The 26,594-nt window shown below is 46.4% G+C and overlaps 1 protein-coding gene and 1 long non-coding RNA gene across 3 annotated transcripts in view; both read right to left on the bottom strand.

Moving 5' to 3' along the window:
- Nucleotides 1–26,594, bottom strand: part of ZFYVE27 (zinc finger FYVE-type containing 27) — a 54,271-nt gene extending 27,677 nt beyond the window's left edge. The window contains exons 1-7 of one of the 2 annotated variants that reach the window (XM_032952115.2): nucleotides 25,941–26,594; nucleotides 12,565–12,635; nucleotides 10,968–11,154; nucleotides 8,871–8,966; nucleotides 8,392–8,504; nucleotides 5,769–5,953; nucleotides 1,566–1,673 (exon numbers count right to left, since the gene is read on the bottom strand). In XM_032952115.2, the coding sequence (XP_032808006.2) occupies nucleotides 1,566–1,673; nucleotides 5,769–5,953; nucleotides 8,392–8,504; nucleotides 8,871–8,966; nucleotides 10,968–11,154; nucleotides 12,565–12,635; nucleotides 25,941–26,215 (1,035 nt within the window). In that variant the 5' untranslated portion in view covers nucleotides 26,216–26,594. The remainder of the gene's footprint in view (nucleotides 1–1,565; nucleotides 1,674–5,768; nucleotides 5,954–8,391; nucleotides 8,505–8,870; nucleotides 8,967–10,967; nucleotides 11,155–12,564; nucleotides 12,636–25,940) is intronic. The other variant, XM_032952116.2, reaches the window with a different exon arrangement.
- LOC142924280 (uncharacterized) lies at nucleotides 3,810–5,762 on the bottom strand. The gene is made up of 2 exons (XR_012941469.1): nucleotides 5,023–5,762; nucleotides 3,810–4,810 (listed from the first exon to the last, which is right to left on the bottom strand). It is a non-coding gene; the product is annotated as an uncharacterized LOC142924280 (long non-coding RNA).

The following is a 26,594-nucleotide window of genomic DNA, read 5'->3' on the forward strand; positions in this document are numbered from 1 at the left end:
CTCCCTGATCTGCTCTTCAGATTGTACCGCGTGTTATTCAGCACCATGTCTAACGTTTCGCTCCACGTCCGGGCATCTTCTACAGTTTGTAAAGGCACTGAATATTCAGCAAAAAGCTATGCAACAAAATTGCAGTACACCAATATTACACGGTAAGAGGAACCTACCCCTGGAATTGTGGGTAACAGGCATCACATGGAACAAGTGTAACTTCAGAAAGCAAATTTTCTTACTCTAATTACAAACCTTTACTCATTTCTACGGTGACAGTTTATTGGCCAATTGTTTTTAATCTATTCTGATAAACACGATCCATCTGTTGCTTCAAGGCAACAGGGGAATTTGTAAGTGTTTTGGTCATGCCAAAAGGGTTTCTGCTCAATTTCATGTTTCCTCCTTTTGTTTTTACTAAGCGTACTTGAACAATGATGCAAAACCAGATTCAGAAGTCATTCTCCAAAACGTTCCCTTTAAAGCTGCGGTTTTTGTTATGCATGTATACATGAGCAGTGGTCAAAATTTGAAAACAAGACACTGCAAAAAAATCTAGACTACCATAGTTTGACATTTTCGTCCCACTTATGAGTACTACAAATAATACCATCTCACAATACATTAAGAGTGATTACATTTCAAGGAACGTACTACGAGTCTGCTCAATTTAATTGTCCCATTGCTTTACTTTTTTTTATACCGACGCTCATGCAAAACTAAACCTCATATTATTATAACGGGACGGGAGAATCCGTCTGCATTATAAATAATCGTAAAACCATAAGTTTTCACAGTTATACATCCCATGCAGCATTTTAATCTGAGGGGGCAGTGCAAACTGTACTTTAAGTAACCAGTATCGAATGTGTGCCACACATTTTATAATTTCCAGAGGGTGACATTTTCTTACTGAAGCACCCAGGGCAAGCAGCTGGCAGATGACCAGTGCAATGAAAATTTAGAGAACTTCTAATGCGCCTAAAAACAAACGGCAACAATTTCTGCTGGCAACGAAGGCTTTCTATTCACCGAGCTGGCCCGTAAATGGGGTCCTTTTATGCTTGTGTGAAGGAGGGCATCGCATTAAGTGGTCAAGTGCGAATGAAGGAACGCGAGTGCTTCCACGCGTGTGGAGGAGGGTGCCTGGCGGCGACTTCAGGGGCTAACGACCCCAGTAAGCGCAGCGTTGTGACCGTGCGGGTACCACGTCCCATTGCTATTCAACTCGTATCAGTCTTCAACACACGTACCGGGGAGCTTATTACGCAAATGCGCCACACAATAGTGCCAGTCACCGTCCAACGATGTGAACAATATATAAATATTAAAATGCCCGTTTCCTTTTAAGCTTAGTGAAACAGTTGTATATAGTGAAATGCACCATGCATGACATTCTTGCTATGCTTAAGGGTCACATTTTGAAATCGTCGTCTTGAACCAAGTTATAAAAGGCATACGAAGGCAATTTGTACAGTGTAGTATAAGCAAGTACAGTAGTAACGTCTGAATATAGACGGTAAGGTAACGCGAGTATAATTCAGGCTGCAAGTGATTAACATTACAGGTCTTACCTCGATAGCATCCTTAAACTCATCCTCCAGTGACTGTTCTTCGCTGTCGTCTGTGCTTGGATGCAAAGACTCATGGGAAAAATATTTTACGGGATCCTCGATCAGACCCTTCAATGACACAAAGAAAACAGCGAAGTTTCAGAGCATTAAAATGTGATATTTTGTTTTAAATAAACACTCCGCTCATAGTATACAGTTATTATGGCTACACATATAACCACAGACTGTCCATAAATAATTATGAATCATGAGAATTGAATTACCACTCCACCACTCAAAACTTAACATTTCATGCAAATGTTAAAATCGTAACGAAGAAGTGAGGCAACCTACTCCAACATACCGAGAGGATAGAGACTAGATGAGAACACACACATTGAAGGGAAATGAATTACAACAGGAATAACAACTTAACAATGAATATTTGTATGCCCTTAAGTTACAGTAGTGGCATTACTGGAAGCATTTAGATTGCGAAATTACGCATTCAGCAGTCAAAGGAAATGACTCCCGTCACTTAAGTGAAAACTATCCCACTATGCTTTTGACTGATCATATGACCAACATGCAAACAGGCATTTGCCAGGCGTAGACGGTTAAAACAGAAAGGCCCTTTCCAAAACATCTCCATTCTGCAACATTAACCTTTTGGATTTTACAAGGGCTCTCTCTCGACTGTCTGAACAAGACAGCATGGTCATAAAAGTAAAATTAACTGCAGATATTATCTGAGAAAGTTGATTATGTAAGTAAAACTGTGGGATTTTCATGAATATAGAGCCCTTTCATGCTCCAGACGTTTGTAGGAAATTAGCTCTTTTCAAGCATAGCCAAAGAGTACTTTCCGATGCAGTACAACACCTGGATTTGGTCCCAACGAGGGCGGCATTGGTCCGTCTCAGCCTAAAGCCCCCTGGGTTTCTTACGTGGATAATGTCCAGATGAATAAAAGCTTATAACGTGTACAAATATTGGCTCTGCTTCCTTCCAAAAACAAATATCATGTTCAACATGTGCTCAGAAAGCTGCACTGTAACATACCTTGCAGGCTAACCTGGGCATGGCAACATTTTCCAACTAAATCCAACTCTGGGCATTAAGAGTTTCTAAGTGTTATTAACATACGGACAATAAATAAACGATAGTCCGATTAACGTTGGCTACGTACGGTGATAAAGAATTTCAGCATACATACATTGTTATAATGGGTATGTTTTTCAGCAGTTTCGAGATGGTTAGTGTTGTTTCCATGTTCATGTTGAAGTCATTCTCCAATCCGATCAAAAAAATCTTCTTCTAAAAATCACTGTGAATAATTTTGGCAAAAGTGCGTCACCTTGTCCGAGTACCCCGCTGCCATGGCGTTTTGTAACTTAATTCTTGTTTATGCTTTTTAGAATTTGTAAATATTTCTTAGTTATGCCTTGGTGATGAAGGCTTGGATGACTGCATCAATTTCAATTGAGGAAAATGCATTTTCATAGTGTATAAAGCCTCAGCACCGCGGTTTCCAAGTGGTCGACAACTATTTTCTTGAGCTGCAAGGCTGAGCAGGATACTACAGTATGCTGAATGATACAGTAACGTGGCGATGTACCCTCAGTTATGTGTACCGCAATCTGCGAGTACATCGTATCTTGTCAAACTTCATCGTTAAATTATTTGAGGAAATCGTTTGCGCTTAATGTTGTTTTTGCTGAACGCAGCACTTTTCAGAAATGCACCTACCGCAAGTATTCTTCACTAATCTTCAGCAGGGGGCCACTTTTGCCAATAAGACAGCATCAGCGTGAGGGCCGTCACACATTTGAAACCATTGGGTTTCACAGCAGCAGCACGATGATGTGGGGTGTTGTCACGTGTTGTGTAATGTTGGGGGCCGCACATCAGGGGACGCACTAAGGGCCAGCGACCCGCAGATCTTGCAATGAAGAACACTGATCTACCGTATTAAAAACGACAACTTATGGTACTTCAAATCCATTCATCTTTTGCATAATCTGATAGATACAGGTGTGTGAAAGGAGAAAAACCCTTTCCTAAATCTGTTTTGCTCATGTGGTTGGTTGGCCTCTAAATTTATTTTCTTCCATCCTCAATCATTGTCAACCACTGCAGAAATGGAGCCATGCGATCAGTTTGTGTTCAGGAGCTACATGGAATTTTTTTTTATTGCGAGACTGAGAAATGGGGATTACTTTGTGATGCCTTCATCTAGCAGTGCATAGGTCACGAAAGATGATGTACCCAGACTTCTGCTTATTTTAATGGTTGCGCTCAGTAGATAATACACGTATATTACATTGTCAATAATTGAAAACATTGCCAACAATGATCTATGTTGTTATTTCAAGAGTATGCAAAGCCTGCCTTCTTGCAAATTAACTATGTACATTTCAACAGTGACGATTCATATGAACAGCGTTCGTCTTCATTTTACTTTAACTCCGAATACATTCAATATAATTTGAGGAATATGTAAAAATGCACAAAAACATGTGTAACCATGTGCTCTAACCGGGTTCGATCACGGGCGATCAAAATAACCACAGCGTAAAGCCACACAGAGTGTTTCAAATCAATATCTCTCAACAGTTTCATCGCATGAATGAACGCGTACGCTTCAGCGTCAATGACATCAGTTGAATAGTTCGTGTATTTGCTTACCAGCGCCCTTAATTACGGGGCATTCCACATTAACCCCTAATTGTTTTTGAATGGCTGTTTTGCCAAGAAGAAGTGGCCAGCAAACGCTGTAAAAATGTGCCCTCGACCACCAATGTTGTGAGCGCGTCTGTGTTTTTTTATTCATAATTAAATCATCTGCCAGAATTCGTTCTCATTTTGTTATATATATACTACCACTCTCCTGGTTTTTACTATTTCTGATTCATCCGGACCACACACTGAACGTGGGGACACATTAAAAAACCGGACGACTTCACCTTCCCTGCAATCAACTACCCCCCACAACGTCACCGCGATTTCTGTCGCCAAACCCCTATAACAACCTTGAACAGCCATCAGTCAGCATCACTCGTCATGAGAATAGGTTTTCCCCTTTTTTCTGGGAACAAACAGGTGTTAAGATGTTAGAACACCAAACTGAAACCTTTTTACAAGGAATCATGTCTGCATTAACCACAATACTTGTGGTCAGAATGCAAACAAAAAACAAACTCTGATAATATATGCATTGTCTTTGAAACTGATTGGTCCACACCAGAGACAGCTTTCTTTTGAGCCTCGTCTCAAAACGGTGTTAGACCAAAGGACTCCTTTTGGTGTGGAACAATCAGTTTCAAAGAATGCATATATTAGCAGAGTATGTTTTTTGTTTGCATTCTGACCACAAGTATTGTGGCTAATGCAGACATGATTCCTTGTAAAAAAGGTTTCAGTTTGGTATTCTAACATGTTAACACAACTGTTTGTTGCCAGAAAAAAAGAGGAAAACCTATTCTCATATTTTGGTACTGGCAAAAGTCGTCCCATAATGTAGCTGATCACTCGTCATCTTTAGCAATTATATTAATAAAGCTGACATCAACGTGAAAATCGTTAAACCAACGGCACGATTGCCGCCGCCAACACCGGAGCAATCCCCGTCACCGGTAGCAAGCAATCGGCGCTGCGGCAAAAAGCAGCATCTCATGATAGTCTCGAATGACAACCGAGGTCAAAGTCAGCGGAAAAGAGGCCAAAGCAAGTAGGAAAATGTGATATTCCGCACCCTTACGAGTCCACTCCATCACAAACGCGCAAAGTTGAGACATCTGACAGCACCGTGTGATTTTAGACATTTTAACCACAATTTTATCCCAATTGTACTTTCGGTGACGTGTCAAGAGACAAAGAATCCATTGCCGTCTCTCGCAGGGCGGTGTAGCCCTTCTTTGTTCGAGAACGGCACACAGAAAGCGGGTACGACAAAGTTACCTCCGAGATCCCTTCAAGTGAACTCTGATCCGCAAAGGTAGAGGGCAGCAATTTACCGCCCACTCTTGCTGTACGAGCATCATGCTCATCGCATGACAATCGAACCGATAACTGGAATTCCCAGTGATGGAATGTGACCACAGTAAGCGCAGCACCAACTTTAGCGCGACGGGATTAACGTCCCAAGGCCGTGGGCCGTAGGAAGCCACAGGCTGCTCGGGACGCTGCCGGGGACGCTGCCTGTGCCTGGCGTCGGCGGCGCACCTCACTGCCGTAGCTATCGGGGGCAACGGCCTCTTCCTCTGCCTCGTTGGGCTCCGTGACGGTGACCTCCACGGGAGACAGCGGGGGCCCCAGCTCCTCTTCCTGCTGCTGCTGCTGCTGCTGAACCTGTTGCTGCTGCTGCCGCCGCTGCTGCTGCTTCCGGTTGCGCCACCACTCTGATATCACTGCATGCAGCGGTCGCAGTTATTTATGAGTGGACATATTAGATATATGCATGCATGACAAATGTGTACATGTACCGCACTTTAGTCATATCTACTGTTGGCTGGGTTACAGCTTCCCCACGCCGTGCAGGTCAGGGGGTTATTTGACCATACCTTCACCGTCTTGGTGATCGCTGGCTGGTGAAGGCAGGGAGCATAGACACAGAAGTATAATATACAACAATGGATTTTGCTGCGATGTCATCTGCTGTCCACCACGTAAAACTCAATGGGCCTATAAAACCTGTTATATATAGCGCTCACCCGTACAAACACTAATCCAGGCTAAATGCTGCTTAGCCTTCGAGACGGCATTGTGGCCAGCAGAATATACCATAGCCAAATCCATTGTTGTGCTGTATTAAAAACAAGTGGGCTTGAGCCTGCATAGTGCTTGGATGTGAGACCACCTGTTGCACGGTACTTCTATGCTCCAACATCTATGCTCCCCTTCCTTTGCCAACCCATCCTGACCGGCGTGGTGAAGTATGGTCAAATAACTCTCACGGGACGCACAACGTGAGTAGGCCCTTGCCCAGCAGTTGATTAACAAAAGGGCTATGCATGTACCAACATATATTTCTGTGCGAATTGGCATTGAATAATGCGTGTGCTTGTACACGTGCATACAAATTCAAGCACTGACAGCATATTACAATGGGTAGCTCTGTTTGGCTCAATATGCAAGTTATTTTACAAGACTTGCTTGTTTTGGCATCGCTTGTTTTGCAGATGAATCACTTAAAGTTGGTAATTAACTTGGTCATGATAGTGGCAGCTCACTGCCTTCAATATTATAACCACTTTCAAGTGCCACAGCAGATGGACCAGAAGCTAAATACCCTCTCTGGAGGGGATTTAAGAAATGGAATATGTGAACACATAAAATTAACAGATTAAACTGATATGAAAGAATGTGGTGCATATCGAACAAAACCCAGACCCACAATCCACACTGCCACCTTTTGGCAGATTGAACAAAAAGTAAATGGGAAATTACCATAATAATCGTTTAACATTTATAATTGTTTAACTTACTCTAACATTTATGATGAAATAATGGCAACTGAAATGTTAAGTTTAGGTAGCAAACATCTTCTAATATTAGTATTATCTTGTGTATTAGCCTGTATAGCTGCAGTTTGCATGTTCTTCCCGTGGTTACGTGGCTCCGGGTCCTCTGCTTTTTCCCTCCACATTTAGAATCAACGTGCGTTTAGAGTATTTGGCGGCTTTATATTTCCACATGATAAGCGGCTTTGTTGAGCTGTCATTTGTGGCCAGGTCGCTTCTGAAAAAGAGCTATACAGCTCAGTGGGCCTTACCTGGTCAAATTAAAAAAAATAGTTGAAAGTTTTGTTTCCTGGTCTTAATTATTCATGTCAATTCCCAAAGCACAACGGCACCATCTACTGGAGGAATGTGGTAACTGCAGATAGGCAACAGCATTGTGTGCACACCAATAAGGGTGGGCATAATATCTCAACTTAGAAAAGTTGTTTTTGTTTGTCTGTGAAAATCATAAACTATTTTTATTTTACCAGGTGAGGCCCACTGCCTTCTATAACCCTTTTTTCAGAAGTAACCTTGGCCACAAATTATAGCTCAACGAAGTGGCTTATCGTGTGGAAATACAGAGTAGCCAAATACTCAAAACGTACGTTGATTCTAAACAGAAGAGGGAAAAACCGGAGGATCCAGAGAAAAATCCACGCGACCACGGCAAGATGCAAACTCTAAATATACAGGTGTCAGGGTAGGGATCGAACCCACGACCTCCTGTACACCAGGCGAGGTAGTTAACATCTCGCCACCGCAACGTTTGTGTTGAGAACACCATGATGCTTGCACAAAGCTGGGCACACAAACCAAAAAAACTGTTTCCAGCAAATAATTTCAATGCATTAAGTGTGCCCGATGTCAGAATTACATTATGTTTGCAGAAATAAAGAGGATTAGATTTGATTGGAAGCTTTCGCGACTGCAGGAATTACTCTTTGGTTCTTTCGGTAAAGTCACGTATAAAATATTACTTATTTTATTTCTACGTGACTTTACCGAAAGTACCAAAGAGTATTAGATTTGCTTTAGTTTATCCAAGACGCTCGTACATTTCTGATATCAAACACCTAACATTGTTAAGCGCTCCCAAAGTAAATGAAATCAGATCATTTAAATTTGGCTGGTGTTATTTATGCAATGGACAGTGTCAGAAGTGTAGGGAATGCCTCGACCTTTGCTTAGGGTGACACCTTCAAGCACCAAATTCACAAAAAACGTCGTGACCACTGTTGATTTTCATTGCAACCTAGAAGTTCCAGTTGCATCTGCATAGTTCACGACAAACAAACCCTCTACTTCATAGAGAAACCAAGACACACGCGTATTGCATCACTCACCTATGAGGAAGTCTTGATTCCAGAAAAACGTTATATTCACAACCAACAGTATCATCCAGTGCAGGGGCAGGAAGTAAAATGTATAAAGTGCAGCCAATAGACATCCATAAAACCTATTAAAAAAGAACAAAGCAATTCATATTTTAGAGCCTATCCTATTACACATATGAATTTTTACTTCCTTGTGTAAGTACTATGATATATTTGTGACTATCTTTACAAAAATACACATTCATGCTTTTATTGTAAACCAAGGCCGTTAAAGGACAATCTGGTCCTCATAGCCTCCAGACTAAGGCAACTTAGCAGTGTCTGAATGCCAATGTTTATCATTCAAGTTGTAAATCGTCCGCTCCAATCATTGATGCGTTTATGAAGGCCCTTAGTGGTAATCGGCGCTTGGCAAAAGCCGAGGCAGACAGGAGAATAACTAGAATTGCCTGGACTGACACTTGTATGTAATGCAGTGGTACACTCACCTCACTGAGAGCGCCTGACTCTCCCAGCTGATAATGCCATAGAATATCTCGCACAAATCACACGCTCTCGTGAGCAAATGTTGAAGTTGAATTAAACTGCATGACAAAAACAGAGCAAACAAAAATAAAACTAGTTATATTTTGTATAAGCATAGCAAAAAAACAGCACTTTTAAAAGTACACATCTAATTATTTATAACCAAAGTTTTAATCGGTTGTAAAAATGTCACAGCATATATGACAAAAATTGCACCTAATTTAAAGCTACGGTAAAGCCAGATGTAACAGGCAGTAAATGCTAATGTAGTTGGTACACTAAGACGATAATATATACATAATATTAAATAGCTGTGAACAATGCAATAACAACTACATTACTTACAGCCCAATAAAGTTCAGCTGAACTAATGGCTATATTTCTCTTAAGTGACCGTTATTGACCGAGATTCCACAAAACAGCCATCTCCAATTGTATCTAATCATCTTCGATAGCCATTCTCAGGCCACAGATTAATTATAGACGATAGCATTTTCACTTGGTGGCACGCTTCCTGGAGTAGCAGGTCACTTGATGCCAGTTTCAAAAGAGGGGTGTTCTCATATTTCACGAGATGGAATCGCATGACAGACCAAATATATAGGTTCTTGTTGTTCTATTACAAGAGGTCTCTGAGGTTTAGAAAAGTTGTAAGTTCCTTAGAAATTGTTTAGCTATTTGGGGGGGGGGGGGGGGGGCAGGGAGGAGGAAGCCAACATATCTGTATCAAATAGAGAGTTTGTTTCAAATGTGTCCAAACTATTCCTTGGCTAATAATTGAAGAATCCCATGGTTGCAAATGTTCGTTGTAAATGAATGTTTATAAAAACAGATGATCCTCTCTACTTCAGTCTTGCATAACATTGAAACGAACAATAAGGTACAACTGTCCATCTGCCAGAGACACGTGGCAGGCAGATAATCTACCATAATTCTAATTCACACAGAGTATTTGATTCATCTATATATATAAAAAGGGAAATTTGTGAATGTGTGTCTGTTTGAAATGTTTAGCATACTTCCCAACATGCAACAAACTTGAAATTTGGCATGTGGGTAGCTTCCAGACTGTACACAATGCAAAAAGTATAAAAAATAGACTTTTGTATTTGGGGGGGGGGGGGCGCAATAATGGATATATTTTGCACGGCAAGGCAGCGGTGACGTCACATTTTGTCACCCGCATGCGGCAGCGTTACGCAGTGTGCCTGCTAACGTCACGCATCCCTCCCCCCCCTCCGCGTAGACCGTGTATTAATCCAAGTCTCAAGCGAAGCCGGGTAGTCAAGCTAGTCTTTCATAAAGTGGGGGGGGGGGGGGAAGAAAACTCTGACGAAGAGCACAGCAACAAGGGAAAGAGGTTGTTCTGAGAGGGACCAGGCTGTACCGCGTACTTTTCAGGGTGATGTTCGATATGTTTGTGCCATGTGCTTGAGCGATTGACCCAAATATGGCTTTTATTGGTACCACCAAGGCAGGCAACTGCAATCAATGATTTTCCTGAATCATATTATCTCAAAATTACAAGCATGTATGGATAGCTCGGTTACCGTGGTAGCTTTGTATGTCAAAGTTGTTTTTATTAAACAAGGATGGTAAGGAAAGAATTATTCGGTGATGGTATACTATTTATTTTTAATGAAGTGTTATTGACATGTTGAGGTTTTTTGGTGCGATGTTTGATAGAGAATATAATTTTAGCAAAAATAAACGTGATACGAAACATCGATGTAATATGAACATCGGTAGAGCATGTACAAAAGACGGATATATGCAAATATATCTGTTTGATCGATAATTGCAGGTTATTTTTTATAGTTGGACCATGAGCCAACAGACAATGGCCTACTAATTAAAAATGATGTCAGGGCATCTTAAACATGCAACTGCGACGCACAAAGGGCGTGCATTTTTTTCCCCCAATCAATACACTCGCAGTAATAACCAGGGCGGCCTGCCGACTTCGAATGGCGAACCTCTGTAACAGAGAGCAGCTGCCACGCTTCCGGCTACGTCACCCCCCCGCCCCCCACCCCCCTGTTGATGGTACCATTACTCACAAATGTTTCGTTTCCGCGAGGGCTTCGTGCCGACTCAGTGTGATGCGGCTGAGGTCCTCCTTCCACACCGAGTGCCTCCTCTGCACCATGAGCTGCTCCTCGGGAAGGCGCGGCCGGCAGCGCTCCTGCGCATAGCCCAACGTCGCCGGCACCGTCAGCAGCAGGGTCGCCAGGGCCAGCCAGGCGCCTGCCGCACAAGTGTGTGTGCGTGCATGCGCGTGGATAAATGACATCTCAAGCATCCGGCGGTGGAGCGGTTAGCGCTACGTTGCGCTACGAAACCTGGTGACGATACTTCAAATCCCACTCGCGGCCACCACCAGTGACGGTTATCTGAACCGGTCCTGGGCCTCCCCTAGGTCGACTCGGCCTCAAATGAGTACTTGATGCGATGTGTAAACATCGCCACTGGGGAGACAAAGGCGGCCGGGCGTCGCCTTGGCCACCCACCCCCTCGTGTGCCGTGCCGTGCCGGCCTTCATAGGTGCTCACGAACAGCACTCGCCCCAACAAGCCGTTAAAGCTATACGGGGGTCTTGGTCTTTAGATATAGGACAATACGCAAATAACGTGCGTACATGTACGTCACACTGATGCCGACCTCGGACCAATTATAATTACAATGACCGGAGCATTGTTGGCCGAAGTTACTATTACGTTGCGATTTTAAATATCGTTATGCATTAGAACATAAAAATCATAATTGGACCCAGAGGTTTGTCCTATACTTACGTTTAATTTGACATCGGTGCACTACCTTTTGTCAACCCACTGATGGAAGAGGGCCTCCTCCAGTTGCCATCAAGGTCGTGGGGGCTATTTGGCCATACTTCGCCGTGTTGGTCAGTGTGGGATGAAGGCAGGGTGCATGAACTTGAAAGCATAGAAGACAGTGGTGCAACAATGGCTTTTGCTACAGCCCATAAATATTTATCAAACGAGATTATTTTTTTATATTTATGACATCATTAAAAAAGCTGCCCCTTGTCAATTATTGTTGAAGGCCTCCCCACGGGATGTTGGTACATGGGGGTTGTTTGACCATACCTCACCACGCCTGTCTATGTGGGTTGGTGAAGAGGGGTACCCAGGATCAGTTCAGAATGCACTCACCACGAATAATATCCAGGGTCAGGAATCGAACTTAGATAACAAGGTTTATCACAAATTCAGCCAACCACTGTGCCACTGGTAGTTATAAATATGGTTAAGAGGTTCATTCCGATAGAGGTAATTACACTATCATTAAAGCATTCCTGTACAGTATACGTTTATGATATTTTATTTATCTTTGGTTTGCACTATCAAAGCATTTTCACAGACTGCAATGCAGTAAAATTTATGGTGTTTGGTGATTTTCTTTTTTAATCTGCAATAGTTCTGCAGACAACTTCCCAAGGCCCTGCGTAGCATCAGATTGGGATCCACTGCTATTTTATCACGAGAACAGCCAGGCATGACAACTTCGATCATCATAATCATCATTGGATGAGTAATCAAAAAGAGTGTTTCCCAGATGGCACTAACTTAAGTCTCGGGCCACTTTACAGCTTTATTTCTATGCAGAGAATTATCGATTCAAGTAAAAGGCACTTACCATGAGATAGTGCAAGTAGGAACAAGTTCAACACCAAACAACAGAATACCGACACCACTGGGGTTCTCCACCTGCAAGCACAAACGTGACATTTGTAAACAGCTGCACGGCACACTGACACTCATCACCGTCATCATCACGATCCATGGGGCAGATAGCCCGTTGGTGTCCACTGCAGATTTCGTCATTTGTTTCCACTTTCCTCCGTCTTGTAGTGCCAATATGCTCAAGTAGTGTCACATGTTTCTGGCACCGATCTCTTTAGGGTTGTCGTCAAGCCGTTCTCTGTTAGATCTTCCTTTGTTTCCGGTTCCTTACATTTTTCCAAAGAACACTTTGAATTTTCCTGTTGTTGTCCATCCTACACGTATCCAAATAGTACGAGTTTCCTTCTCATCACTGACACTATCCATGCAAAAATTAATTGAATACATCGAAAGATTTTATTACAATGCATGCATTGAATCAAGCGCTTAACAATCAACAACTTTACGAATAGACAAATGACAGTTTAAAAAAGAATGCAAAAAGCAGGCGCTAGATGGTTTGCTGCATCGTGGGAGTACAAGCAATGCGAATAGCTGAGGGAGGCCTTCTCTCAGGAAATAATGGCTTATGGGGATTACCAATTGCGGAAATGCTCCATGTATCCACAAACCTATTATCCACTGGTCCAGGATGACCAGAAAAACTCTATTATCCACGGGTCGATTGTTCATATTTTCCCCCATTTATCTGCAGGTAAGATGATAATGAATTTGATGACTTGTGGTGATGATTGATGATGATGATTTTGTCACTGCCACCATATCTTCAGTCCTCATGGCACCACATGCAACAGATACAGCACACTACACTCTTCCGCACACCACTAAAATGGATATTTTTCGGCATATTCCTGTTATGTGCATGTTTTTGCACATAAGAGAAATCATAAAGAACATCCATCCCATCATCCGCAGTTCATTAAGTGAATAGGAGGATTTTTTTTCGACAAGCACAGACAATAAGATAAGTCAATACCACGTCCTCACATCATGGATATGCTAATTCGGGCTAATTAAACTAACAAGACAATACAAATACAACAAATAATCGATTCTTGAATTTAACATTTTTAAATGCACAAGTATGGTTAAGCATAAGGCCACGTAACACCGCCTAAAACCATAGGTGGCTGCCGGCATTAATAAGCAGTTGCGTTTTCAAATTAAAAACGTTAACAAATGTTCATAGAAGCAATACAAATGCAATTTCCCACCCCCCCCCCCCCCCTTGCCGATTTAACAAAATCAACATTTCTTAATTCTGCTTCAGAAAAAGTTAAACAGTGCAAAGGCAAAAATCCCAACTAATTGGGGCCGCGGATAATTTGGATTCCTGAACGACTCGGACGCATCGGCGGCTCGTCATCATCATGTGACCGATGGCCACCCAAGGATTATCACAAACTGCCCCACACCGGACCACTCTAGTGAAGGCATTTACAATGCGCAGCTTGACGAACGCTTTGGATTTTACAGATTTCAGATTTAGGACCAACTTAGCCGGGAGAGACATATCCACAGTCCGGGGTTTTACTACTTTCGGATTTCGGACGTACCTAGCCAGGAAAGACATCTCCACAATTCTAGATTTGAAGCTTTCGTGACTGCAAGGATCCATACTCTTTGGTTCTATTCGGTAAAGCCACGTAGGTAAAAAACAAATCAACCAAAGACATCTCCACAGGCTAGCATTTCCTACTTTCAGATTTCGGACGAATCTAGCCAGGAGATATATCTCCAAAGGCTAGAATTCTCTACTTTCATATTTCGGATGAATCTAGCCAGGAGAGACATCTACACAGGATAGGATTTCCTACTTTCATATATCGAACGAATCTAGCCAGGAAACATTACCACATGATAAACTGCCGCAAGACAACGACCTGCCAATTAGGTGTTACCATGACATTCTGTGAAACATAACAGAGATTCGCACGTGAAGCGTGGCTGTGTATCGCAACATGTTTTTACACCCACTCCGATGGACTCTCAAACATGCCCAAACAAAAACCAAGTGACAGTTTTACACTTGCACTATACAATGTTCAGTGTTTATGAACGCTAGGTGTGGCCTATATGCTTTTACGGGAGACCATAAGGTCGGACTGACAATTTATATTGTAAATAAATTATGAATACACCGTGGGAAACTTGAGCAACTAGGCTGTTGCATGTGTTGTTAACTACAAGTGTCACCTCAAAGTATAGTACAGTATAAGCAGTTGTATTCTGTAATGGTGACACCATTAGAGGCTTAACGATATACAGATGTACCATTAAGCTGTTAAGCCAGCCATTTGCGTCACGCATAACAACAAAGGACATGCTTTTAAATAGGCCAACAATAATTGTTGTTTATACATTTCAATTGATAGTTTGTCACTGCACATTAGTACAAACACATGCGTGCCCTAATTGACACAAATGATTGAGAGAAAAAAATATCATAAGGAAAATGCCATACGATTTTTATTTGTTTCCATAATATAGGTTTTTGGGTTAGATCGCGTAAATATAAATGTGTCGTTGAACCCGCTGCCACCTGACACAGCCGATTAGTAAGGTTTGTCACTAACAAAAATGCCAATTCTTTACTAGTACAGCACACCGGTGTATTAGAGAGTAAACCTACTACAACATTTTTACTACTACAACATTTACAATTTCAGAGCGCTAAGCTAACGACGCTGAGAAATTAGGTTCAAATTCAGGTTTCACTTTCTTTTTTATTATTAATTTTTCTATCTACGTGACTTTGCCGAAAGAACCAAAGAACATATTCTCAAGCCGAGCGAGATGCTCGCTTGTCGGGTCACCGAGTACTCCACAAAAATGTAATCCGGCAATAAAATCTGCCAAAACTTGTTCTGAGAATAAAAAATAAATACATTTCCTTGCTTTTGGACACATTTTCGACAGCAGTGCACATGGTAAAGACCAGAAAATCAAGTATAGACAGGAGCTCACTTTAAGGGAACTCTAAATACAGGGTGATGATTTATTGCTCCGTGGGAATTAACAATTTAAACTTCATTTGATGACACGATGCAAAACATCGGTTGGATTATTAATTGGGAAAAGACAAACAAAACGTCTAAACTTATCACACATTACTTTGCAACTAAATCCATTCAATGTGTAACACTATAGAATACTGGATCATTCTCACCATTAGCCAGGCTCAATCCACTTGTGGATGAAAACCTCCGCATGTGGACATTCCTCACGGTCTCACGATGCAGCAATTCGTCTCTATCCTTGGGATGCCACTCCATCGCCATCTCGACCAGCAGCCGTCACACCTTCTAGTGACGTGTTCTGTCGTTATGTCTCCATTCTGCTTTTGTTCTCTGATCCGCATAATACTCTGCTTAACCATTCCTGTAATTCCAATGATGCTAGTTTTCATGCTTACTAGGGCACTTTTGAACACTTGTTCCGTTTCCTTAGCCAATGTCTATGTTTCTGATCCATATGTCAGCGTTGGGCTTGGTGCAGATTGGCTGTGGAATGGAGCTCTACCGATTTCCCCTGGTGAATGGGACCAACAAACGTCAACACAATTTTCTTTGGGGATCCCGCACCTCCGATTAGCACGGTTGGCTATGTATAATGTGAAAGAAGTTCAACATAACAGGTAATACTCACCGATTGAAAAATATACTTCTTTAGGCATATGGGTGTATTGCTATCCAAGATAAAGTATTTTCATTATAAAGTCACTCTAACCTGCTTTTGCACACCTCTTCATTTCACAATTGTCTTCACTGACCGCCTTAAATAAATTCCCTAGGTACACATACTGTGTTTTCAAGTCACTTCCCTCCAACAGACACCTTGATTGATGTAACATGACTTTTGTTTGCTCATATTTATCTTGAGCTCATTGATCTTCGCCAAAGCTCAATGGAAAGCGGTTTGTTAGAAGCAAATCGATAAAGTAGATTAAGGAACAAAGATATAAGGGACAAAAAGGATCACCTATGATGCTTCTGTTAAAGCAAAATAATTCAAGTGGAAATGGGCACGCTGCAATATGATAACTCATGAGAGGTGGACAGCAGCAGACAGCGGAAGAGAAGGTGACACACAATGTTGGTGTTGACTGCTTCAGCACACTTCTGCTGCAGTGACATAAGACAAACGATATAAAACACTGAACTTCATCCTGATAAGCCTCGCGCATACATTGCTGGGTTCACACGAGGTAGGATCAATGGGTAAGGCACAGGTAGGTAGTAGGTAGGTGAGTCTGTGTGCACACTGTGCTCAGGGAAATTTACTTTCCTGCACACAGATTTGACAAAAAAAACGGATGGGTAAATACACCCCCCAACCCCCCGTCAGACTCCTGCGGACAATGAGTAAAGTTCACAATATTCCATTGAACAAGAAACAATTATTCTCACTGCATGACTTCAGAAGGGGAAAAAAACCTAAACAGAAGAAGCTATTAACACAGCAGCAGAGCATTCACTGAAACCAGTCGGCACACAATCATGTGAATGTCACTGCCGTCATATGCTGTGGCAAACTCGATATTTTTTTTTATATGAACTGCAAACGTATGCTAAAGAACATACACATTGGAACCGATGACCATTCAAAATCTCAAGCGACAAGACCTAAATATTTGTGTACACACTGCAACCGCAAAAGTGTATAAAATAACGGAAAGATTCACGTAAAGCGCATTAGCTCGATGGATTACTTCACACGCTTGTTTGCGTAGGTGCATACCAAAAAATGCACCAAGTTAAAAAATCTGACAAGCAAAATATTTTTTTCTAAAGCAACGCGTGAAAAAATGCAGCATGCCTGTGTTACACAGCTGTTAACAAACACCGAATACCCCAAGTTTAGCAATGAGTCGCACGTTTTCCGCCAGTGTAATTGCTCCACACTGTGCAGCTAAACCAGTGAATTGTAACGCCTAACTTGATTTACGTTCGGGGCAAATTGCTTCGTAAAACTCGTGGCTTGGGAAGGAAAGAGACTCATCTTTAATCGAAATGTTGACCACAATTATGTTGTACTGTACACAGTGTTGTACATTGAATTTATTGGCTTTTTCCATTTTCGAAAAGGGTGCGATGCAGTCTACTGCAGCAGTGCGGCGTTAATCTTCACTGCCACTACAGAATTTGGGTCACAAGAACCAATCTGAAGGAAACATCTAACCCCAAAAGGTAACCCGTGAAATTGTAAATCCTTTTCCTGTTGATTATGTTAATGCGGCTGGAATGAAACTTCTGCAATGCACCACAACAAAAACAGGTAAAATACAAGAAGCAACCTAAGCAGACTCGTTCAACAAATCATAAAAAATAAAGGTGAGTAAATATATGTTTGTGCGTAACCGGAAGTGGGATTCCTCTTTCCGTTCGGCTTTGAGTGTCACTCCACGGCAAGTGAGTTACTTGGTTCATTGATGATGGAGATACAGTAGCATAGTTGTAAATGTTTAGTAAGAAACGTAAACCCAATTATACATTTATGCTGACCCTGCCCAACGAGTAAAACCAGTCAACTTCCAGTCCATAACTTTTGTCGCCTAATATTCAAAGGGTGGAGGGGTGGTGCAGCGATTGGTGGCACTGTGCTAATAACCCTGCAGCCTGTGTCAAATTCCCAACCACGGCGAACATCAATGGAAAGTGACGTGAAATGTATTGGAAATCTGTCCACCCCTTTCACCACCCAACAATGACCATCGTAGTGAAGTATGGTCAAATAAACCTTATTCATAGTCTGCACTGGCAAAGGAGGTGCCTCATCCAACAGTGCCTTTACAAGGAGCTGTAAACTATTTTTTTTAAATTGAATAAACTTGGAATTGTGTGGTGTTTCAGATATTTCTAGTTGTAAGAAAAGATTCGACAACTTTATAGCCCCTTCTAGAATATTATTAATTACATCACACACTCAATAAATAATATTTTTTAAGTACGGTACTGTATTATACTTGAAGCCCCAAATTACTTCCTGAAAAAACTCCATTCGGTGAGACGAGGCATTTTCGAAATGACAAACATCTTCGAAGATGAGGAAGTTACAAAAAATGTAACAAAGAAAGCATTCAAGGCGAAAAACCTTGCATTTGCACAAAACCTCATGGAACTCTAAGCATGTACAAGAAGCCTGTAGGGCTGCTATCAAACGAAAAGTAACAACCCTACACATTTATATGGTTTCCATCGCACATGTCCAACCTCTCCCGGTGAAGTGAAAACCAGTCGCCAAGTTACTCCCAAAAGAAACATGGCAACAGGAAACAGGAAAGGACACCACATACTCTGGACGCATTCATATTTGCCTCGCAGACAGCCATCGACTCTTACACGTAGATGGCTGGAATCCTGTTTTTGTGCCATTTTAACGATTTACTTCTACCAGTACTTGTACAGTGATCAATGTACGGTAGAACTGAAGGAATTAATTTAGAGCTAGTTTGTCAATGCGCTGCTAGTTGAAGGCCTCCCCGTGATGGTTGAGGTTGTTTGACCATACTTCACCACGTTGGTCAGTGGTGAGGGGGCTAGGACTGGTTCAGATATAATTCACCTATTATGTTGGTCGCTGTGGCTGCAAATCAAACTCTGATCGCTGGGTTTATGGAACAGTGTGCAAACCACTGCACCACGGGCTCCACACACAATTACTGTAGTAAAATTATTTAATATTATTTTTTTACGAAATTTTGTTTGATTTTTTATTGCATGCATTTACAAGAGAACAAATGGCAATGACTTATTTTTTAAAAAAAATCCACAATAAAATACAGTATAACCGAAAGGCAACATTTATATTTATTAAATGCAACACATTGCAACACATTCTTAGTAGAACGTATTATGAAGGGGATTTCTTAAAAAGAAGCACATTTTTAAGGGGAAGTGGCATTCCTATTTATCGTGACTTGATGAAGAAGCTAAATTGCTGAAAAAACGGTTCTAAAATGTGAATCAAGTAAAGGCTACTGCAAAAACATTCATCATGCTTTGTGTTGGGGACATTGCTGGCTCCATACTACAACATCCAGATTCTTAAGGGGGTGTGTGTGCATATAGAATCAGTATGTGGCAGTCCAAATGTAACTCGTGTCAATTCAGTATATTGACAGAAAATGTATGGAGGAATTTGTATATCTACTATTATTTTCACGAATGACCTTGCTCACTGCTGCTCTACTGATTACAGGAAGTAAAACCTTTAAACTGGGCGAGAAGCCATGGGGGCTCTTGATATTCATCGGCAAGGGTTTGGCTTGGTTAACCTTCGTCTTGCACGGACAATCTTTTCCACACATTTTTTGTATTTGCAAGTTATTTGTCATATTTGGTCTCTGGAGAATGACATTGCCACACAACCACTTATTCTTGAAAATATTACCTATATATTTACGTACTGTCATTCCTGGACTGTGTTCTTTACGGTTTCATGTTTATATTATTGGTTCTTTCGGTAAAGTCACGTATTATTTTATTGTTTCCCTTCTACGTGACTTTACCGAAAGAACCAAGAATATGAATCCCTGCAGTCACGAAAGCTTTGAATCAAAAGGTTTCATGTTTGTAAACTCAACACATTTAATTGTCGGTAAGGTTGTGTGCAAGCATTAATTAAGGCCAGCATGGCATGGAAATTTATTTACCCATGCCAGGTAAATATAATTAACACTGAGGTTCATGGCCAGTAATCGAACCCATGTTACCAGGATCATAATGCGGTGGTGAGCCAACCATTCCGCCACCATTTCCGATCAAGTTTAATGTAAAATAGCAATGCCGTTTACCACTCAGCGAAAGTGAAATCACTACGGCACTTGTGCCAGGCTAGGTGCATAGCAACAAATGGCGCTGACCTCAAAACCGTGCTTGTGCCAGGTGCACTTTGAGATCTTGTGGAATGGCAAAAAAGCCTCTCTGGCACATCACAATGCAGGTATTATGGGTTCACCGACTGGAGTGACGGGAAGATGCAGGAGCATTTGCTACCAAGTGGTGGTGACATCATCAGAGCGCTTATGCTAGGCTAGGTGCACGATGAAGCCCAATAAACAACAAGATATTCAATTTAGTCTTTCAGACTATATGGGGTAAATTGTTAGTGAGCACCTTTTAACTGCCAATTTGCACACGAGGCGATAGTGTGGTCCGCATCAATGCAGGCTATCTTTGTCTCTCCGGTGCGGATGCTGACGCACCTCAACAGGAGGCGCTCATTTAAGGGTGGGCTGATCTATAAGATGCCGAGGACAAGTTAAGATACTACTCGCCACCATTGCTGCCTATGGCCAGGAATCAAACCCAGTTTACCAGATTCGTAGCACAGAGCGCTACCAACTGCACCGCTGCTCACCGTTCGCCACTGCGTTGCGTCACCACGGCGACTGTACCAGGCTAGGTGCACTTTGAGGCCACGTGAAGTGTCGACGGCTCGATGGCAGGTCACAGGGCAGACCCAAGGGTTATGGGTTAACGGACTCTCAGATGACTGGCAGATGTACACATAAATACACGCACTTAACACTTCTACACCTAAGACAAAGATCCCCCGTATAGCCTTAACAGACTTTTGGGGCAAGTGCTGTTAGTGAGCACCTATGACGGCACACGACGGGGTGGGTGGTCAACACCACGCCCGGCCGCCTTTGTCTCCTCAGTGGCGATGTTTACTACACACAGCACCAGGTACTCATTTGAGGCTGAGTCGACCTAGGGGAGGCCCATGACCGGTCCAGCTTGTCGTCACTGGTGTTAACCGTGAGCGGACTTTAACTCGGGTCGCAGAGGTTGGTTGCGCTTTGCACTAACCACTACACTACCGCTTCCCACCTACCCACACTGCACACGTGCATCAACACATTAACAACTGCTGCACCTTCCATTGCCGCCACACGCCACACATTCCCCCTCCACCCACATACACATGGAGCTGCACACACATACAGCCAAGCACACTGCCCCCCACCACCACCACCACAGTACGACATAGAGCCCCCCCCCACACACACAGCCAAGCACACACTGCCCCCCACTACCACCACCACAGTACGACATAGAGAGCCCCCCCCACACACACATACAGCCAAGCACACTGCCCCCCACCAACACCACCACAGTACGACATAGAGCTCCCCCCCCCCCACACATACAGCCAAGCACACGCTGCCCCCCACTACCACAGTACGACATACGCAGAGCCCCCCACACACAACCGCACCCCCCCATCCCCCAGCACCCACACAGACAACACACACGCAGCCCCCCACAACCACTGCCCCCCACATATACATAGCGCACCCCCCACCACAACAGCCGCCATTCACTTCTAAGTGACGACGACGTCAACTCAACGCTTGTACCAGGCTAGGTGTACATTGAGGGTCGCTGACAGGTCACGGAACAGACCCAGGTCTTACAGGTTTGCTCCCCACCACCACCAACCACACAGCCCGCCAAAATACAAAGACCTCCCCGCGTATAGCCTTTGAAACAGGCTGTTGGGGCAAGTGCTGTTAGCGAGCACCTATTAAGGCCGGCACGGCACACGAGGGGGGGGGGGGTGGCCAGCACCACGCCAGCCCCTACACACACAACACGCAGCCCCCCACACACACACACAACACGCAGCCCCCCACACACACACACACAACACGCAGCCCCCCACACACACACACAACACGCAGCCCCCCCCACACACACACACACAACACGCAGCCCCCCACACACACACACACACAACACGCAGCCCCCCACACACACACACACACAACACGCAGCCCCCCACACACACACATACAACACGCAGCCCCCCACACACACACACAACACGCAGCCCCCCACACACACACACAACACGCAGCCCCCCCCACACACACACACACAACACGCAGCCCCCCCACACACACACACACACAACACGCAGCCCCCCACACACACAACACGCAGCCCCCAACACACACACAACACGCAGCCCCCCACACACACACACACAACACGCAGCCCCCCACACACACACACACACAACACGCAGCCCCCCACACACACACACACACAACACGCAGCCCCCCACACACACACACAACACGCAGCCCCCCACACACACACACAACACGCAGCCCCCCACACACACACACACAACACGCAGCCCCCCACACACACACAACACGCAGCCCCCCACACACACACAACACGCAGCCCCCCACACACACACAACACGCAGCCCCCCACACACACACACACACAACACGCAGCCCCCCCCCACACACACACACAACACGCAGCCCCCCCCCACACACACACACAACACGCAGCCCCCCCCCACACACACAGCCCCCCCCCACACACACAACACGCAGCCCCCCACACACACACACAACACGCAGCCCCCCACACACACACACAACACGCAGCCCCCCACACACACACACAACACGCAGCCCCCCCCCACACACACACACACAACACGCAGCCCCCCCCCACACACACAACACGCAGCCCCACACACACACACACAACACGCAGCCCCCCACACACACACACACACAACACGCAGCCCCCCACACACACACACACAACACGCAGACCCCACACACACACACACAACACGCAGACCCCACACACACACACACACAACACGCAGCCCCCCACACACACAACACGCAGCCCCCCACACACACACAACACGCAGCCCCCCCACACAACACGCAGCCCCCCCCCCCCCACACAACACGCAGCCCCCCACACACACAACACGCAGCCACCTAAACACACACACAACACGAAGCCCCCCCCCACACAACACGCAGCCCCCCCCACACACACAACACGCAGCTCCCCACACACACAACACGCAGCCCCCCCCACACACACAACACGCAGCCCCCCCCACACACACAACACGCAGCCCCCCCCACACACACAACACGCAGCCCCCCCCACACACACAACACGCAGCCCCCCCCACACACACAACACGCAGCCACACACACACAACACGCAGCTCCCCACACACACAACACGCAGCCCCCCCCCACACACACAACACGCAGCCACACACACACAACACGCAGCCCCCCACACACACACAACACGCAGCCCCCCACACACACAACACGCAGCCCCCCACACACACAACACGCAGCCCCCCACACACACAACACGCAGCCCCCCCACACACACACACACACAACACGCAGCCCCCCCACACACACACACACAAAACACGCAGCCCCCCACACACACACACACAACACGCAGACCCCACACACACACACACAACACGCAGCCCCCCACACACACACAACACGCAGCCCCCCCCACACACACACACACAACACGCAGCCCCCCCACACACACACACACAACACGCAGCCCCCCACACACACAACACGCAGCCCCCAACACACACACACACAACACGCAGCCCCCCACACACACACACACAACACGCAGCCCCCCACACACACACACACAACACGCAGCCCCCCACACACACACACACAACACGCAGCCCCCCACACACACACAACACGCAGCCCCCCACACACACACACACAACACGCAGCCCCCCACACACACACACACACAACACGCAGCCCCCCCCCATACACACACACAACACGCAGCCCCCCCCCCACACACACAGCCCCCCCCCCCCCACACACACAACACGCAGCCCCCCACACACACAACACGCAGCCCCCCACACACACACACAACACGCAGCCCCCCCCACACACACACAACACGCAGCCCCCCACACACACACACAACACGCAGCCCCCCACACACACACACAACACGCAGCCCCCCACACACACACACAACACGCAGCCCCCCCCACACACACACACAACACGCAGCCCCCCCCACACACACAACACGCAGCCCCCCACACACACACACAACACGCAGCCCCCCACACACACACACACAACACGCAGCCCCCCACACACACACACACAACACGCAGCCCCCCACACACACACACACAACACGCAGCCCCCCACACACACACACACAACACGCAGACCCCACACACACACACAACACGCAGCCCCCCACACACACACACACAACACGCAGACCCCACACACACACACACAACACGCAGACCCCACACACACACACAACACGCAGCCCCCCACACACACACACACAACACGCAGACCCCACACACACACAACACGCAGACCCCACACACACACAACACGCAGACCCCACACACACACACAACACGCAGCCCCCACACACACACACAACACGCAGCCCCCCACACACACAACACGCAGCCCCCCACACACACACAACACGAAGCCCCCCCCACACAACACGCAGCCCCCCCACACACACAACACGCAGCTCCCCACACACACAACACGCAGCCCCCCCCACACACACAACACGCAGCCACACACACACAACACGCAGCCCCCCACACACACAACACGCAGCCCCCCACACACACACACACAACACGCAGCCCCCCCACACACACACACAACACGCAGCCCCCCCACACACACACACACACAACACGCAGCCCCCCCACACACACACACACAACACGCAGCCCCCCCCCCACACACACACAACACGCAGCCCCCCCCACACACACACAACACGCAGCCACACACACAACACGCAGCCCCCCCCCCCACAACACGCAGCCCCCCCCCCCCACAACACGCAGCCCCCCACACACACACACACAACACGCAGCCCCCCACACACACACACAACACACAGCCCCCCCCCCCCACACACAACACACAGCCCCCCCCCACACACACAACACGCAGCCCCCCCACACACACACAACACGCAGCCCCCCCCACACACACACAACACGCAGCCCCCCCCACACACACAACACACAGCTCCCCCCACACACACACAACACGCAGCCCCCCCCACACACACAACACACAGCTCCCCCCACACACACACAACACGCAGCCCCCCACACACACACACAACACACAGCCCCCACACACACACAACACGCAGCCCCCCCCCACACACACACACACACAACACGCAGCACCCCACACACACAACACGCAGCCCCCCACACACACACAACACGCAGCCCCCCACACACAAACACGCAGCCCCCCCCCCCAACACACAGCCCCCAAACACACACAACACGCAGCCCCCCCCCCCCACACACACAACACACAGCCCCCCCCACCCCCACAACACGCAGTCCCCCACACACACACAACACGCAGCCCCCCCCAACACGCAGCCCCCCACACACACACACAACACACAGCCCCCCACACACACACAACACGCAGCCCGACACGACACGTACCGCACGATGTGCTTGGCAACCTCGAGCGCGTCCCTGAGCGGCCGCGCGCTCTGCTCGATGCGCCTGAGGGCCACGGCCAGCGTGAGTACATCGAACGAGCCCCCCGCGCTCGCCTGGAACCGCTGCCCGCCTCCCTCGCCCTGGGCCCGGCCACCACCACCACCACCACCACCGCCGCCGTCGCCGCCGCCGCGGCCGCGGCCGCCGGCCTCGCCACCCCGGCCCGCGCTGCCGGGCCCGGTCTCGGGCGCGCCCTGGCCCGCGGGGCCGCGCATGCCGAGCCGCCCTAGCGTCTGCTCGTCCTCGCGGCCGTCGACGATTTGCTCGCTTGCTGCCCCGTTGTCGTCAATGTGGCAGGCTCATGGCGTCACGAGGTGTTGGGACGGAGCGAGCGAGCGAGGACGACGAAGCTGCTTGCGGCGACGGCGGCGGCGTCAGCAGCAGCAGCAGCGTCCTCACCTGGAGGCCCGGGGCTCAGCGATTGCCTCCTCTGGCCGTCCGACTCCGCGCTTGCTAGGCGTGAGCAATGGATGCTCGATCGGGACGCGACGTCCGATCGGTTTCGGCAGCGTCGGCAAGAGGCTTCCACCCCACGCCCTTGGGGTGAATTGGCTCGGCGCTCGATTAAGTGCACCGATTGTCGGTGGGGGGTTG

Source organism: Petromyzon marinus, chromosome 11, assembly GCF_048934315.1.
Source record: "Petromyzon marinus isolate PM22_M1 ecotype Great Lakes invasive population chromosome 11, UKy_Petmar_22M1.pri1.0, whole genome shotgun sequence".
NCBI lineage: Eukaryota > Metazoa > Chordata > Hyperoartia > Petromyzontiformes > Petromyzontidae > Petromyzon > Petromyzon marinus.